The sequence below is a fragment of the Gobio gobio genome, assembly GCF_949357685.1.
Source record: "Gobio gobio genome assembly, chromosome: 24".
Lineage (NCBI taxonomy): Eukaryota > Metazoa > Chordata > Actinopteri > Cypriniformes > Gobionidae > Gobio > Gobio gobio.
In genome coordinates, this window is record NC_137120.1 from 25879966 (window position 1) to 25895086 (window position 15121).

General features: G+C 35.9%; 1 protein-coding gene across 1 annotated transcript; it reads left to right on the forward strand.

The window, feature by feature from the left end:
- The first annotated feature begins 60 nt into the window (after positions 1-60).
- Positions 61-8906, forward strand: LOC307120446 (V-set domain-containing T-cell activation inhibitor 1). The gene is made up of 4 exons (XM_079807479.1): positions 61-196; positions 1148-1188; positions 1275-1592; positions 7444-8906. Exons 1-4 carry the CDS (start codon positions 186-188, stop codon positions 7569-7571), a joined length of 498 nt encoding a protein of 165 aa, XP_079663605.1. The 5' UTR covers positions 61-185; the 3' UTR covers positions 7572-8906.
- The last annotated feature ends 6215 nt before the right edge of the window (positions 8907-15121 follow it).

A 15121-nucleotide genomic window follows, 5' to 3' on the forward strand; every position in this document is an offset into this window, starting at 1 on the left:
ACACGACAATTGATATGCATTAATATATAAAATAATTCGATGAAAACCTATGACAAATAAGGCAGAACTGCGCATGTGCGAGACATTTGCAAATTATGAAGACGCGTTACTATTAAATTTCAGCTGAAAGTTCAGCTTAATTCTTCCTATAACTATCCGTTTGCTTTATTATAATTTTGTGCATCATGTTGAAAAGGTACGTTGTGCTGAAATTGTCGTCGTATAGCAGTAGACATCTTTCTCTGGCCTTCAGGACAAAGAGATTCAGTTACGATTAGCTAGAGGCGTTGCTAGCTAAGCTTTAGTCAGTATATATCTGTAAATATTCGTACATTTATGATGATAACGTGTCCGAAATATTCCCAGCAACAGAGAAATATAATTTACAACTAATACGTTCAAAAATTGTCCGTCTGTGTTTGCGCAGATATGTCGGGGTTAGCTTTTATTTCTAATAATAGCTTGTCTGGCTACTTAAACATGAACAAACTTGAATTCATCAAAACGAAATTAAAGTATATCAAATGCTCTTGAATACATGCCTATATTATATAACCTACATTGTATGACGCACTTCTGTAGTTTATGTGTTAGTATTATTATATCTGACGTCAAACTGCACCTGTTGCAGCTCATTTCAGAGATATATATATATATATATATATATATATATATATATATATATATATATATATATATATATATATATATATATATATATATAACGTGTATATATATATATAACGTATATATATATGTAACCATACTACATTAAATAAGAATCTAGCTTAAAAGACTTTTAAATGATCCAAATACATTGTTGTCCATTAACATTTGTGTAAATATATATAAAATAAAGCTCATTTAAAGCAACCAAGAATTTCTTCACTAAACAACTTCTGTATCTTCACACTTCTAAAGCCGCCTGTCAATATAAACTGCACTACTAGAGGTTTCATCACCCGCATTTGTCATCGTAAATGACGTTCTGTTGACCTCTGTGTCACTGCAGTACCTGTTGTTGAAGTCTCAGTCCCCTGAGGAAAAGATATTTCTAACTAGTGCCCTGAGACATATCTTTAATATTGGGAATAGTAGTTTATCACAGTTTGTTTCTGTATGACTGTTTTTGTGTTTGTTTTTGCAGTGTGTTGATCATCTGTTTCTTTATACTAGTTTCGAATGAAGGTAAGCACATAATATTGCAGATATGTATTTAAATCAACTTGAAAGTCAACATCATCTTAGTCGTTCACATGTTGCTTTTGTTCCAGCATCTGTGCAGAAAACCATTCAAGGTTTTATCGGAGATTCTGCAGTTTTGCCGTGTCTTTCTACCAAGCAACTTAAAGACTTAAATGCACACTGGAGATATGAAGACAGCAAGAATGTTTATGACATAGAAGAAGGTAAATGGTCGCCTAATGAGCAGGACCCAGTGTACAAAAGCAGAACTGAAACTTTTCCTGCAGAATATTCAAAAGGAAACTTCACCCTCAAACTTCGGAAACTTCAGAAAAGTGACGCAGGGTCGTACTGCTGCTTCATCACTGAATTTAGTCTTCAGATGTGCACAGCACTTCAAGTCAAAGGTAAAAAATATTGCTGTTAAACATCAGTAATTGGGATTTAAAGGGATAGTTCACCCAAAAATGAAAATTAGCCCATGATTTACTCACCCTCAAGTAGGGCTGCACGATTTGGGGAAAATATCGAATTGCGATTATTCTGGTTAAAATTGCGATTGCGATTTAAAGGTCCCGTTCTTCGTGTTTTTTTGAAGCTTTGATTGTGTTTACAGTGTGCAATATAACATGTGTTCATGTTTCGCGTGTAAAAAAACACAGTATTTTTCACACAATGTACTTATCTGTGTACCGCTGTTTCCACTGTCCTAAAAACGGCTGGTGATTTCCCTGTTCTATAAAGTCCCTCCTTCAGAAATACGTAACGAGTTCTGATTGTGCCAGCGCTTACCGTGTTGTAATTCGACCGCAGCTTAGCGCACGTGCCAGCAGTTCCTGTGTTGTGATTCGACAGCAGCTTAGCGCATGTTGGAAAGATCACGCCTCTTAACGTAGAGATGAATGCGTTCAATAATCTCTACAGCGTCCCTGGGAAAGCCAAACAAAGGTGATTTGACTCCTGGATGAAAATAACAGCGTCTCGACGACATGGCGATAAACACACTCAACGCAACAGTTCCTTTTCTCCACGCGACCGTCCGCTTCTCCACGTGGGACAGCAACAAGACCGCGCCCCCTTTTTCGCGTTTCTTTGTGGGCGGAGGTTAGTCTGTTCTACTGCTCTACTGACGTAATTATAGCAGGAAGTACCAGGATGTAGTCCAAGCCAGCCGTTCGCTGTAGGCTTTGAAAGGGAACTTCTGTTAAATAAAATATCTCGCTTGGCATTGAACTTTGAGCTTTATAATTTTACAGGTATTATTTATGCTCTAACAGCAACATTACACACTAACTAAAGTTTGAACAATGGGATCATGCGGAATGGGACCTTTAAAATGCGATTTATTATTCATTAATTTTTACAAATGAAAAATATGTATACCATTTTGTGTTTGTATATTAATGTGACTAATAATAATAATTATGATTATTATTATTGCTAAATAAAAATAAGAAATATTACTATTACAATAACATTCATTATTAAATAGAGCATTTGAGAATAAATATAACAGTATAATAATAATATATATATTTTACAGAAAACTAAAAAAAATTGGGTTACCTGTTAGTATGCAGACAGCCTATGACTAAAAATCATTAGAAAGGTCTAAGGATTTATTGTAAAAAAAATATATATATATTATTATACAAATCTGTGCTTTTTATCTGTGATATCAATTTCTTAAAGTCTATGGCTGTGTTCGAAATCGCCCCCTATACCCTTAAATAGGGCACTATTTGAGTGAACATCCATTTTTAATGGTGTCCGAAACAATAGTGGACGTCTTTGAGTGCACTTATTCAATCCCACCATGCACCGCAATAACGAGTGTACATTAGATGTACGCGCTGGAGAATATGCTTGTTCGATGCCCGATCGGCGTATGACAGCAAAGTCCCGCGAGAGCATTTCGAGAGCAAACGAGAAACAACTCCTTTTGCATTTGAAACGTTCTCTCACTCAACCAGACGGTGTACTCTCAACGCACTGAGAGTCGCACACTGAATGAATGAACTTACCGCTGTCTGATTCGCCCTATTTACCCTCATTCTCCATTACTCCACTACTCCAAAAACGAGCCAACAAGCTTAAAGTTAACCCTATAACTCTTTACTTGTGTGGCACTGAACTTACTTGGAAACGGGAATAATAAAGTAACTAATAAGCATTTAATTAAAAAAAATAATAATAATATTTGTAGTAGGCCTATATATTTCATACTTTATAGTAGGCTACTATTAATATTATGGGCGTCAGAAGCAAAAAAAAATGTCGGTGGGTCCTTTAACAGAAACATTTTACTGGAGTAGATGCAATTTACAAAAAATATATTTAAATATATCGGCTTGTTTAAACGTCTGGTTGAGGAAGACACACCTACGGAATACACAATCTTCATCAGCAGCAATTGTGTAGGGGTAAGAGGCTTGACAATAAGATTTGACTCAAATCGATCAGAGGTTCGAATTCGCCTTTTGCCAAACTCGCACTGATCCTTTTTTCCATCATATATCAGATCGGAAAGGATTTTATTTTCTATGAATATGAAGAAAATATTAGAAAAGTGAAAATAAAGCTACTAACGCGTTTAATCAGTGTTTATCAGGGTATGTAAACAGACGTGCTCAATTAGAGACGATAAGTGAGTGGGCCCAATATCATTGGTCTTAAAAAGTGTGTGAGTCGATGCCATCTCCTGGCGAAACGCGGGAATTCATTCAATGCACGGCGCGACTCTCACAGTGCATTATGGGTATTCTCTAGCCGTCAAGCATACATCGGTTGCAAACTCGTTATTGTGGTGCATTGTGGGATTGTATGAGTGCACTTAATAACGTCCACTATGGTTTCGGACACCACTAAATGGCTGTTCCCTCAAATAGTGCCCACAGCTGAATCAATCATCCATCCATCTTCCGAACCGCACTGGTCCAGCCCAATATCATGCATACAGGTATAAATGATCCTATTTAAGATGATTATTATATTGTTTGATTAAGGTTACATGCTAGTTTCCGTAGCAGAGTTCAGGATAAATCTTTTCATTATTACTGGAGCTGCCAAACAGCAAGCACAAACTGCAAAAACGGCTGCCTTTCCGGCGACTTAGTGTCCGAAATCACTCACTCGTTTTCGAAGTGGACTATATCAGTGGACTAATGTAGGGAATAGTGAATGAGGGTATAGGGGGCGATTTCGGAAACAGCCTATGTCTTTAATATGAAATATGAGCCTCTTATGCATCCACTGTGGGGATTAAAACTCCTGTACATTGAAGAAAAACATATGGATTGTCATATACATTTATTTAGAGAGAAGTTTTATTTTTCTTATTTTCTACCCAAAAGTTTCATTCATACTGGAAGCCAGAGGGCGCCCTCGAGCAGAAACGGCACATTTGCGCCAGAGAAGTAATGATTTGTTTTCAGGAAATCCCTATTTTTTTATGGTCTACGGGAAATCCCTAATGTGAAGCTTGCTGTATGCTGAATAAAACGAAGATAGAAACGCTTTGACTGATTAAACATGAAGATAATACTTCTGCGACAAGATATGGTGTATATTTGAGTTCTTCAAGCCTTCTCGTGTATTTTCATAATAATAAAGTATGCAGTGCTGATTGATATTCTGTGATAAGAAGCCACATCAGCTTGACTGACGATATGAAGTGAGTTAAAACATGTTATTAAACGTTGTATTTGGTTGGACAACAGGTTTATGAACGCTTCACATTACTAGTCTGTGAAGATGTTTGACACATGTTGCTCAAACTCGCAGTGCTTTTAGACGGAGCAGCGTTTACTACTGATCACAGAGCCACTCTTCACTGACACGCTGGGCATTTATTTATTTAATTAAAATCGCAGCCTTTGCGCTTTCATAATCGCACATAAGCCAAATCGCGGTTCGATTTCGATTAATCGTGCAGCCCTACCCTCAAGTCATCCTAGGTGTATATGACATTCTTTATTTCAGACGAATAAAATCTGTTATATTACAAAAGTCCAGGCTAATCCAATCATTAGAATTTGATTCATAGTTGCTCTCCGATCGAAAGACTAACGCGACCAGGTACGCTCGTCATGACATCACGTACACATCTTGAGTTTCACTTTCAACATTCAACACTATTCCACGGAAGGCGGTGGGCTGAAAGTTTACTTGATAAAGTTTTAAATATTAATATTTTTCTTACACAAACGCATTCATTCGCTTTAGAAGGCCTTTATTAACACCCCGGAGCCATGTGGAGTACGTTATTTGACGGACAGATGCACTTTTTATGGACTTCAAAAACAGAGCAACTATAAATCAAATTCTAATGCTTGGATTAGCCTGGACTTTTGTAATATAACTCTGATTTTATTCGTCTGAAAGAAGAATGTCATATACACCTAGGATGACTTGAGGGTGAGTAAATTATGGGCTAATTTTCATTTTTGGGTGAACTATCCCTTTAAGAGTGGTAAAGTGACGTGTGTATTTTTTCCCATGTTCCAATGTCTTATCCCAGTTTAATAGACTGGGTAAACCCAGCCTGATCTGCCGGCGATTTGATTTCGCTCTGCAACTCAGTCTGGAAACCTGTACGTTAATTTCTACTGCTTCTGTTACACTTTTGTGGGAACCAATCACAGACTGGCTTATCCACCTGGACTTTTGTAAAAGTCCAGTATTGGCAGGTTTAAAGCGATGACGGATAGAGAAGCGATGAGTCGTTGTCCGTTGATCACGCCACTTGTGGTCTGATTGGTTGAAGGACTATCCAATTGCATACAGTCATTTGAATTATGCTCGTTTATCAGGCCTCTTGTGCAGTAGAAAATACAGAGCAGACTCCCCAGACCAATGTTCAATCTTAAATTGAGCTTGGTCTGGTGATAGCCAGACAACTAGTTTAATTAACTGCACACAAGGTGTTCGTAGGTTGACAAATTCGACAAAAAATTTAAACAAAATAATCAGCCTGACAAAATAAATTCTGAAAATAACCAGTCAGACAAAAAAAAATCAAATTCTCAAACAAAATTGAAAAAAATGAAAACAAAATAATCAGTCTGACAAAATAAATTGTAAAAAAAAAACAGTCAGACAAAAAAATCTAATTCTAAAACAAAATTGACAAAAAAAATAGTCAGTCTGACAAAATAAATTCTAAAAATAACCAGTCAGAAAAAAAATTCAAATTCTAAAACAAAATTGACAAAAAAAAAACAATCTGACAAAATAAATTCTATAAATAAAAACTAAAACAAAATAATCAGTCTGATAAAATAAGTTCTAAAATTAACCAGGCAAAACAAAAAACATAAAATCTAAAACAAAATAATAAATCTGACAAAAACATTTTTAAACAAAATAATCAGCCTGACAAAATAAATTCTATAAATAAAAATGAAAAAATAATCAGTCTGACAAAATAAATTCTATAAATAAAAATGAAAAAATAATCAGTCTGACAAAATAAATTCTAAAAATAAGTAGTCTGACAAAAAAAACATTATAAAACCAAAAAGATTCTAAAACAAAATAACAAAATTGACAAAGAAAAATTAAAACAAAATAATCAGTCTGACAAAATCAATTTTAAAAATACAGTCAAACAAAAAAACAAATAACAAATTTTACAAAAAAATAAAAACAAAATAATCAGTCAGACAAAATAAATTATATGAATAAAAATTAAAACAAAATAATCAGCCTGACAAAATAAATTCTATAAATAAATATGAAAAATAATCAGTCTGACAAAATAAATTCTAAAAATAAGTAGTCTGACAAAATATTTTTTTATAAAACCAAAAAGATTCTAAAACAAAATAACAAAATTGACAAAGAAAAATTAAAAATCTTACAAAACCAATTTTAAAAATAACCAGGCAAAAAATAATTACTATACCAAATAACAAATTCTAAAACAATTTTTTTTTAAACAAAATAATCAGTCTGCCAAAATAAATTCTAAAAATTCTAAATAAATACATAATTCCAACAAAATAATCAGTCTGACCAAATAAATTCTAAAAATAACCAGTCTGGTAAATAAAATGTTCCGGGTACCTTCCGACACTTTGTTTTGGGAAACCTGTTTGGAAACAATGATTATTCTTGCAATTTTGCTTCTTGGTATTGCTTGTAGCACAGAAATTACACACTTCTCTTCCTCTGGAGTTTTAGGGCATTTCCTAATGATCTTTACTAGCCTAAATGCTACTCTTTTTTCATTCTTCTTTCATTATTGTTGTGTTTTAGAGAAACAGAAGGGAATCCAAGCGAAGCCAGACTCAATTCGTGGCATTGAATCCAAAGCAGAGAGGATCGTCTCTCTGTTGATTCCTTTCTTCGCTGGTACTGTTCTGCTCTGGTTGTGTGAGTGGTGATTGTAGGTAGTTTAACAGTGTGTGCTTTTAGAGCTGAGCTACAGTGAGCCTATGTTCTCACTGAACCAGAGTAGGAACCACAAAATTTCATCATTTTATGTACAGTAGTTCATCAAGATGTAATTTTGATAAACATTTAGACAGACACACAACATGTCTGGCATGTTATTGATCTTACTCAGGACAGAGGCTATATATATAGTCTGTTCACTGGGCTGCAACTTTAGATTTTCGCCTGGCAAAACAGTGAGAATGCAGCTTTCCAGAACATTTCCAGTAGACCAAATCAATAAATGTTTGTTGTGAAAATGGCATTAATTAAAGAGCACCTATCATGGCATTTAAAATGTTCCAAATATTGTTTTAGAAGTCCCCAACAACAGTTTTGCATGCATGCAATGACAAAAAAGACTTTAGTTTTCTTATAATATGCATTTATTTTTACCTGTTTTGACAGCGATTCTCAAATGATTCCTTTAGTGATTCACTTTTCAAAACCCCGCCTTTACGTGACGCTAATCTGCGGTGATTGGTCAGATGACCCAGTCAGTTGTGATTGGTATAGTCTGTGCAGATATTTTCGGAAACGGAACGCCCATCAAAGTCTTATAATGACAGTAATTTGTTAATATGTGTCAGGAGTTATGAATATGAAAACCGCGTCGGTACTGTTTGATTGTAATATGAGCCTCAGCTGATCTCATTCATAAAAAAACTCCTCACGAAGACTCGCGACAAATCAACATCCCTCAGGGCTTTTAGTTCAAAAGTGTGCAGATGAGGAGACATATTGATAGATTCTCATATGTCTGTGTCAAATTTCTAAACAGAGGAGTATTTTTTATTCAATACTTCCTCAAAATGGGCAGAAATAGCCTAATCGTGAGCGATTGAGTCTCTTGTGTGTTGTTTTCAATTCATACTGGCAGCTGGAGGGCGCTCTGTGCACATGTAATCCATATATGGTACAGACAGACGAAGAAGATACCATGTGCCATAATAAAAGTCCATAATAAAAGCTTCCTGAGATCGCGAAACATACATTTGACGACTAATAATAAACACTCAGTCGCGACGATGTATGGTTTGTCTTTAAGCCACCTAGTCTTCAAATGCTCATCCTTGGGCAGATGAAAAAAGTTTGCTTTTGAGTCGCACTTCAGAACACAGCGTCTCGTCGCCATGATGTTTTCTAGTTTTCACTGGCGTCTTGGAGCGCAATAAGTGGGCGTATCGTATTCAAATAACTTGACAAGTTGACGTCAACTAGTCAGAGAAAAAGCTTCGGTCTTCTAACGATTCTTAAAAATGACTCCGAGTCGACTCTTACTTTTGAAAGAAAATAACTATATATACGGTGCACTGTCATATTTCAAGCTATCACAGGATGTTTTTGTTCACTTAGATCTATGTTACACACTACATGAAAGGTAAATTTCAAAATTCCATGATAGGTGCTCTTTAACACTTAGCCTCGTGTTCATAAATGAAAACGAGGTCAGGCGCTTGAGTTTTTCAGTTATCTTGTAGATTTGATGAGATGCAGTGATTTTGTTATGCGCTAATATTTGAGTTGTTTACTAAATTGTTTACAGATTGTAAAGGACATCTGTTTTCAGCAATTCTGTTGCACTACCTTTATTTATTTATTTATTTAATTTAAAAGATTTATTTTTTATCTAATTTAAATTATTCTAATTTATTAAACATGTTTAATTTATTTAATTTTATTTATAAATTTGATTTAAAGGGTTAGTTCACCCAACTGTCATTAATTACTTAGCCTCATGTCGTTCGACACCCGTAAGTCCTCCGTTCATCTTCGGAACAGAAATGAAGATATTTTAGTTGAAATCTGATGGCTCTGAAAGGCCTCCATTGGCACAATGGCACGGTTCACTCTCAAGACCCTTAAAAGGTACTAAAGACGTCGTTACAAAGTCCATCTCACTACAGTGGTTCTACAATAAGTTTCTTTGATTCATAAACTTATTGTAGAACCACTGTAGTGAGATGGACTTTGTAACGACGTCTTTAAGGGTCTTGAGAGTGTAAAGTGCCATTGTGCCTTTCAGAGCCATCAGATTTCAACTAAAATATCTTCATTTCTGTTCCGAAGATGAACGGAGGTCTTACGGGTGTCGAACGACATGAGGGTAAGTAATTAATGACAGAATTTTAATTTTTTGGTGAACTAACCCTTTAACTTATTCAAACATTTGTCCTGTAAACCTATTACATCTTATGTTGTGTAACAGTATGCTGCCTGTAATGCAAATAAATGTTCTAGTTGTTTGTCTGTTGTTTTTTTTGTGTGTGTTTTGTTTTTACTGTTGTTTTGACAAAATGATATGCACAAAATGAAACTGCATAGCGTTTGTCTACCAAGCAGGCCCAACAAAATTAAAAGTGGGATCAAAGAGTGCATTCTGACCAAGAACTGCCATTTATAAGAGGCCGTCTGACTGACATGTAAAGTGACCAATCAGTTTATTGTGTTTTACATTCCACTAAGGCGGATTAATCGGAAATGGATCATGACACAATATTAGACTCACATTTTGATGGTACCATGTAAAACATGGTCATACTGTGGCAGTTTTGTCTTTAATGTCCTGTGTTGAGGAAGAAATAGCTCACTTTCCTTATTTCATTTCTTCTTCCACCTGCCATCACAGTGTCATCATCCATCCATCTTTTTCACAACTGGAATTGTCCAATAATAGGGGTCAACATGGCGACCACTCTTATAAAGAGTACAACTTTTTTCTAAGCCACTGACATCCCTTAAGGAACAAAAATATATGGGAATATACCTTCAAAATATAATGCGATATATTTCATAATACATTTCCATATATGGGAAACTAGTGCTTATATTTTTCAATATAGGCTACTGCAATATATGCATTGACCATGTATGGCTATATATTGATATAAAATATTTAGAAATTAAGACAAAAATAACATTACATGTAATATTCATAACGTTTTATTCTTTATTGTGTACATATATAGCTCATGATCCCATATACATGTACACATATATACACACATTCACAGAATGAGTTACAATCAGTGGTTACAACAGACTTCTAGTTCCCAGCATTCTTTGCTTCTGACTGTTAAAGGAGAGCAAATGCTAAAATTAAGTGTTAGGGGGAGATCTGTTTGTGTTTAATATTCTATTATTTTGGAATTTAAAAGGGTTTCTGGTATGTCTGAGTTTTTGCGGTGACCGTTGTATTGAAGAGTAGAGCCTGTGGTTAGGCTGACTATTGGCCGAACAACATTAAGACTATATTATTACATTTAAAAAGTACCAGCTGAGTCCTGTCCTCCTCAGCACAATGATAGTCTATTTGCTAAATACTTGTACTTGCACAGTAAATGCAGGCGTGCTTGTGCTTTTGTTAATTTGCTTGAAAATATGAAACATTTATTATGTAAATAATTATAAAATATAAGAAATATATTACATTATGTATTTCTCTAGATACACAGATCAGGTAAAACATTATGACCTACTTGAATTTTGGAGAAGTCAAGTCAACACCTCAAATTCGTTGAGCTCCTCAAACTATTCCTGAACCATTTTTGCTTTGTGGCAGGGCGCATTATCCTGCTGAAAGAGGCCACAGCCACCAGGGAATACCGTTTCCATGAAAGGGAATGAACAATGCTTAGGTAGGTGTACGTTTCAAAGTAACATCCACATGGAAACATCCAAGGTTTCCCAGCAGAACATTGCCCAAAGCATCACACTGCCTCCGCCGGCTTGCCTTCTTCCCATAGTGCATCCTGGTGCCATGTGTTCCCCAAGTAAGAGACGCACACGCACCCGGCCATCCACGTGATGTAAAAGAAAACGTGATTCATCAGACCAGGCCACCTCCTTTTATTGCTCTGTGGTCCAGTTCTGATGCGCACGTGCCCACTGTTGGTCCTTTCGATGGTGGACAGGGGTCAGCATGGGCACCCTTACTGGTCTGCGGCTATGCAGCCCCATACGCAACAAACTGCGATGCACTGTGTATTCTGACACCTTTCTATCAGAACCAGCGTTAACTTCTTGAGCAAGTTGAGCTACAGTAGCCAGCCTTTGTTCATCAATGAGCCTTGGCCGCCCATGACCCTGTCGCCGGTTCACCACTGTTCCTTCCTCTGACCCCTTTTGATAGATACTGACCACTGCATAGCTGCAGTTTTGGAGATGCTCTGACCCAGTCGTCTAGCCATTACAATTTGGCCCTTGTCAAACTCGCTCAAATCCTTACGCTTGCCTATTTTCCCGGATTCTAACACATCAACTTTGAGGACAAAATGTTGACTTGCTGCCTAATATATCCCACCCACTAACAGGTGCCATGATGAAGAGATGATCAGTGTTATTCACTTCAACTGTCAATGGTCATAATGTAATGCCTGATGGGTGTAGCAATATGTGTTTTTGCTGCATAAATAAACATCTGCAATATATTATGCAGTACCATATCTGATAACATACTGTATATAACTATATATTATGAAGTGAATTACTGAATATAAAATTACATATATTATATATTAGTAAATATATTGTCACTATATTCAATATATTCCTTATATATTGTTCAATATATTGTATTATATTAACACAATATATTATTCTCTATATTTTCAAATATACCGTTCAATCATTTAATATATTGCTCATTCATGTATAGGGAAATATTTTTTCTTTACGTACGGGATGTTCTTACGTGTTTTAATGTATTTAGAAACTACTACTCCGGACGCGAGCATTGACGCGTCGTGTTGCGCCGCATCAGCTAGAATCTGAACTTTGCACTGAAATCAAATCACCTGTTTAAACGTACATAACTGATAATCCGATGAACATCACAATTAGTTTATAGTTCAAAGGCATTACCCCAAATAATTTTTGGTGCACAAGTTTATTTATTTTTAATAAATATATATATACTTTACCTTTATGGTATTGTCACTGCTAAAACACTGCCACTGCCGCCACCCCAGTAAAGTGAGACTGAGGGGCTGTTTACACGACACGTTTTACGTTTAGTCTTCAAGTAAAACGTAAAACTTTATGCACTTTAGCAGTTAATTTATATGACAACGTAATTTTTGGGGTTCTGAAAACTTATTTTTGGTTTTTGAAAACAATGCCATTAACATCTCTGTGTAATCTACAAAGACGCAAATTTGTGAAAACTGTAACATCATTAGTGTTATAGGCATATATTGTTTCTTCAAAGTGACATCGCCATCTACTAGCCTGGCATGAATAATACAGTGGTTTTTTTTGTCATTTTCATGGATCCGTGTGAACGGGGTCGTTTTGACAACGTTGTCATCTATAGGGGAAGAGTGGGGTAAAGTGAGACATTTTTTACATTTGCTCCCCTCTAAGCGAGCTAAAATGATATATCAGTAAAATTTACACATTTCCCATTAAATCAGGATGTTTCCTAGCAATGGAAATTATCAGGATGTATTCAGGATGAAGGTCGTGAAAATATCATTGTTTTTTAAAAAGTCGTCTTGTGTCTCACTTTACCCCAGCTTCGGGGTAAACTGAGACAGACCACAGAAATCAAGGGGGTAAAGTGAACCACTTACTTTTTCCACTCTGAAACTACCATAACAACACATGTTGTAACAGTTAGAATCCTGACAGCTAGCTTGACAACCACACATTCCAGAAATAATGTCGGACTAGTAACGGAATGATAGGGATTGGTCAATTAAGCACATTTTTTTTCTAAACACTTGAAAGTAACTCTGAACAAAATCAAATACAACATAATATTATTCAAAATGTGTAATTAACATTCAAATGACAGATAGAAACAGTTAGATTAGAACACAGTCTGGGGGTCAGAACACGGGACCCTTTGAGCCAGCTAGTGTCTGGGGGTCAGAGCAAAGGACAATCAGTACCAGCTAGAACAGCCTGGGACTCAGAACACAGGACCCACCTGGATTAGAACATCAGCCTATACTGTAATACTCTACAACTAGGCCTATACTCTACATTCTAGCCCTGAAGGTAACAGGGAAAGATGAGGCGTTGCTCTCTCCGTGTGGTTCCTCCAGGTCTTTTAGGTTGAGGCAGCTTCTTCACCACATCCCTTTTAGGAACATGCGCCCCAGGTTGCCTGGTGTATTGCCTTGGCATGATGGCTTTTCTACAATCTTTATGACATTCAAAAATAAAACAAATGCAATGTAATATTATATTAAAATATGTTTAATATTAAACTTTACTTGTGCTTCATGTCTCACTTTACCTCACAGCATTTGTCTCACTTTACCCCACCACCACATTTTTAGAAAAAATTATCTCTCTTAGCAATTCAGGCTAATCTTCAGCTAGCATCAGCACATGGTTTTATATGTTGGTAGTCCATCAACATGTATGATATACGTTTTTCTTCCTGAATTAATTTGCTTTGGCACAACAGTCGATTAAGTTGACAGCAAGACAATTTACTTTTACATGCAAAAAAAAAATATTTTTGTGGAAAAAAAAACATCCTTACCACAGCCCCATGAGGTCCTCTCCTTCATGGCCAAGGGGAAATTGGAGGGGCTTGAAAACATAATGGTCATATGACCACAAATGTGTTCTGTTGACTAGATACAGGGGGTGCCTCGCATTATTTTTAAGTACCTCATTGTCATGTAAATGTACCCTGATACATAAAAGACTGTCCAGTTTATAAAAGGGTTAATATTATATGGTTTTAATTTCACACATGACATTGACATCCTTGATCCAAACATTGATGTGCATTGAAATTAATGAAATATTTAATACATTATGTAAAGTTTCATAGAAATGCACTGAGGGTGGAAACTAATTTGATGACAATACTCAATGTACAGATACTTGAATATGTACTTAAGTATAGTAACAGAGCACAACTATATCCATCTTTCAGAGGATTAAGGATATCTGAGCTCTACACTACAAAATAAAAGGTTGAGAAAGAAAAACTGATTAACAAAGACACAGTCAATGTTAGTTGAGACACAGTCAAAAGTCCTCCATGGTTCCCTATTCCTATTGGTTTATCTGTGAGACAACACAACAAAGGTAAAGTTTGTAACATTAGTTTGATCAGTCACTGAATTTGAAATCATAATCACAGTTTTTCAATAGAAATCTTCAGATTATACAAACCTTTGACGCAAAGCTCTATGTAAGTTACATTTTGAAATGGCCCTGTGATGGTACAGCTGTACTTCCTTTTATCCTTTTCTTGAAGAATGTTGAGTTTGATGGAGACATTGCCCTTGTTTTGCTCATCAGGGAATGTTTCAACTCTGTTCTTGTACTTTAGATCTTGGTCTTCAACTGTTTTGTTGCCCCCGATTATGTCAAACACACTCTTGCCTTCATCGTCTCTCCAGTGTACCTTAAAATCTGAAATTTTGTCTTGAGGGATAGAGCATGGCAAGACAGCCGACTCTCCAATAAAACCCAAAACTGTGACCGCTGAAGAGCCTAAAAAAAGAGCAAACACACTGTTTGGCTTCTGCAT